Source organism: Frankliniella occidentalis, unplaced genomic scaffold (assembly GCF_000697945.3).
Source record: "Frankliniella occidentalis isolate FOCC.00 unplaced genomic scaffold, Focc_3.1 Scaffold16, whole genome shotgun sequence".
Lineage (NCBI taxonomy): Eukaryota > Metazoa > Arthropoda > Insecta > Thysanoptera > Thripidae > Frankliniella > Frankliniella occidentalis.
In genome coordinates, this window is record NW_026267146.1 from 3,236 (window position 1) to 6,831 (window position 3,596).

Sequence of the window (3,596 nt, forward strand, 5' to 3'; positions counted from 1 at the left end):
GTGGGTCTGCAACCAGCAGAAGATAACAGTAAGTATATTTCTCAACATATTTTGTACCGAGAGTTGACAGAAAAGCATTGAGACTTTCATAAATGTTCTGTTGCCTGTCTGATGCTTAACGCGCATGCGCTGCGGATCATCTAGAATTTTCTAAAGTTAAAGCTTCGATTAACAGCTTCGGTGTCATAGTTTATGTATGACCATCCTATTTTACTTTTTTTAAGTACCCTCCGGAACAGACATGCCATTTTGCATTTTCCACACTATTCAAGTAAACCGTTCTTTGGCATTACCTCCGCATTCAGCCTTGAGAGCAATCTACCGGCGGATTCTGGAAGCATCCGGCAGCCAGCCAATCAGCAATCAGCGTGGTCAAAAGGGCTGCATCAGCTTAAGCGGGAAGCAGTTGGGAAGCGGACAGCAAACAGCAGATAGTAAATACCGGCGGTTTTACCAATTTTCATCAATATTTCAGCATGAAATCTTTCGTTGGTCTCTCATATTTATTTTCGGAACTTTAAAATCATAAATATGTGATCAAATCAGGTCAAATCGAGAGGTGCTGTCGGAGCTGTCGGAACAGCACGACAGCGAACAGCATCTCCCGATTTACACACGATTTGTATGCATATTTATATTTTTTAATTTCAGAAAATAATATTTGAATGATAAAAATAAGATTTCATAACGAAATTGAAATTAAAGCTTTGAAATTATCGGTATTTACTATCTGCTGCTTGCTGCTTCCCGACTTCTTCCTGCTTAAGCTGATGAAGCCTAGACCTTGACAAATGCGTTGCGTGCATTCTCTGCGGGACACGCCGTTGCCATCTTGTTCCTCCGTAGTCGTTAGTGTTCGAAGGATCCTTTGAACTGCAGTAATCCAGTCTAGAAATGACTACTATCATGGACAGCTATAGTCTTGAAAGTGAGTTTAATATGATTAATATGATATGCGCACATATTTTTATCAATGTTAGAAAACGTGCAGCTAAGTGGTCCGATTCTTCTTGTCCCGTCACTTGCACTGCAGGTTATTAGGCTTTTATTACGAATACAAAGCATCCATGCCTGTAAACTTCTTCGAAAAATTGTGTTGTGATGGAAATATCTTCCGTATGTAGCATAATTATTGTTGACTTGAACGTCGTTTTGGCTACGACTAGGCTGAGACATGACAACTTGTGTTTGGCACTCTTCTCTTACAGGCGTCGGTTTTACTGCCAAAATACGCCGCCTTAAAAATTCTTAAACTCTGTGTCACATGAGTTCACTTATTACATCTCTAATCATACGATTAACTTATTTTGGCATATTGACCCCATAAAATGCAGACCTGAATACCACTAGTTATTTTTGTTGCATGTGATGATGCAGCTCTCTCACTTCTGAAGCAGTATGTCGAAGACACGCTGACTTGCAAAGTAAGCATATAAATACCATAAAGCTGCATCCACTTTAAGGCCGCCCAAGGCCTTGCGTTTTTTCACGTGTTAACTTTTTGTGGCTTATTTGCGAAGTAATAATTCCAATTCTTGCACTCAGTCCCAATGTATTACTTGTATCCAGACACCCCGGGATAAATTTGAGCGCTAACTGCCAGCATGAAGTCAAAATGGTCTCCTCTGTAACTGTTCGCAATGTCGTTCTGTGCTTTCCCCATTTCAGTGAAATCTTTGTCACAATGGCATTAAGCGTAGTCCTATAGGATGTCAGAGTATTAAGGGACCGTTATTTTAAAGTCATCCTGACAGCCAGGGCTACAATTGTGCTGTAGGCATAATGATGTTCCTCTGTATTAAGGGCAACACTCAGAGTTAGGTCAGCTACTCAAATAAAATAGTCATTTAAAAAAAATTATTTCCAATGCTTGTAATTAATGTTTGTTATTCAACAATCTGGGCAGTGTATGCTGTGTTCATTCTCTCTTTCCCGAAGCCTGTACCTTATCGAGTTAAGAAAAGAATTATTTTTGAAGTAATTGTGTGTGTTTGGATTCTAGGCTTACACTCTGTGGGGATCTATGAAATGTGCTATCAAGCCGTACATAAAAAAGAAGGTTGAGGTCCTAGAAGAAGAAATACAACTTGTTAATCCTCTGAAGAGGAAAGTTGAAGAGATGGGTTTAAAACTTGATTCCCTGAAAGAAAAATTGTCTAAATACGAGGATACTGTTTCCAAGATGAATGAGGAAATAATGAGCCAGGAGGCAGAAATTGCAAAGCTACAGTATGACATTAGTGACATTGATCAGGTACTCACTAAAATTTATGTCTTAAGAACTGGGGAATTTTAAACACGCAGTTTCAGCGCATGTTGCTCGTCCAGCCAATCATAATGATTTCGGTTTCTTTTGTTTTCATCATAGGTTAGTCTCTCCTACTGTTCCTTGGAATCATGGTGTGCATCAACCAGCTGAAGCGGCAAAAAGGAAACAGACGTGGGTCATATTTTTACCATGTAAATGACGGATTTTACTACCATAAAAATTGTAGAAAAGGAGAGGTGGTGTACTTCAAATGCATCCGTTGCGAGACTGGTTGCCACGGAAGGGCCCTGTGTGATAGACAGAGGGGCTTTGTACACACTCCAACCCTCACAATGTGTGCAATCGTAATCGACATCGACTAGTTAGACAGTTACAATCTAGAATAATGATCTAAGCATTTACTTTGCATTTACAGAGTGATACTTTTCAATTGCAAATAAATGTTTTACAGAGTGTTTTCATTGAAAACCATGCCAAATTTCAAGTTCCTACCTGCATCGCAAGTAATTTAAATCTTAGAGCAAAGAGTGGACGGCTTATTTTGTTGACGATGTGTTTGATGTCGCAGTGCAGAAGGCATGTTACACGAAGTAAGTCTTGTCTCGCACTCTATAATTTAAAAACTGATTGGTGAAATTTCGAATTAAAGATTAGCGGCTTCATTCCGAAAAAGGCTTCGTCGCCTTCGTAGGGACGAGTAGGTGACCATAGTATACGTAACAAAAGAGTATCTTAAGAAGTAGAAACCTCGGGAGAAAAAGAAAACTGATGGTAGCTGAAGTTACCTGAGTATTACTGATTTGACTACCAGTCAACTGATCCAGCATGAAGTAGGCTGCCATAACTGACTTAGTTCGCTCTAATCATCTATCCGTCAGTTCAATGGATGGCTGCAATGAACCTGCCATCGTCGGCTTCAGGTAACTTCAGCTCCACGTTATTTATGATTAATTGACGTAACACTGATCCCACCTGATTTTCACACGAATGCCAATCTCAGCTAAATTCCGTCTTACATCAGATGCATACAACATGAGCGCCAGCTGACAAATACCTGTCGTTGACGCTTCAGCAAAGTTCAGCAAAGATCAGACTCTAATTAGTTTCTCTAAAGTCCCCGTACGAAAAAGTTTAGTCCGGCATCAGTCCGTTTTCGGTCCGGAAAGAGTCCGCACCCCTGTGGACCAGTCCGCGTTCGATCCGTCGTGCACCGGACTAGTCCGCTTTTAGTGCCCCCGGGCGTGCGGACTAGTCCGCTTTGAGGTCGCACCGGCCAAGTGCGATGCCGGACCAGTACGCAGACAGTCCGTCCTCAGCGGACCAGTCC

The 3,596-nt window shown here is 41.1% G+C and overlaps 1 protein-coding gene across 2 annotated transcripts in view; it reads left to right on the top strand.

Moving 5' to 3' along the window:
* Nucleotides 1-2,917, top strand: part of LOC127748849 (uncharacterized) — a 5,541-nt gene extending 2,624 nt beyond the window's left edge. For both annotated transcript variants that reach the window (XM_052264102.1, XM_052264103.1), the window contains 3 exons: nt 1,378-1,424; nt 2,003-2,254; nt 2,369-2,917. In XM_052264102.1, coding sequence (XP_052120062.1) covers nt 1,378-1,424; nt 2,003-2,254; nt 2,369-2,419 — 350 coding nt within the window. In that variant the 3' untranslated portion in view covers nt 2,420-2,917. The remainder of the gene's footprint in view (nt 1-1,377; nt 1,425-2,002; nt 2,255-2,368) is intronic.
* Nucleotides 2,918-3,596: the final 679 nt, after the last annotated feature.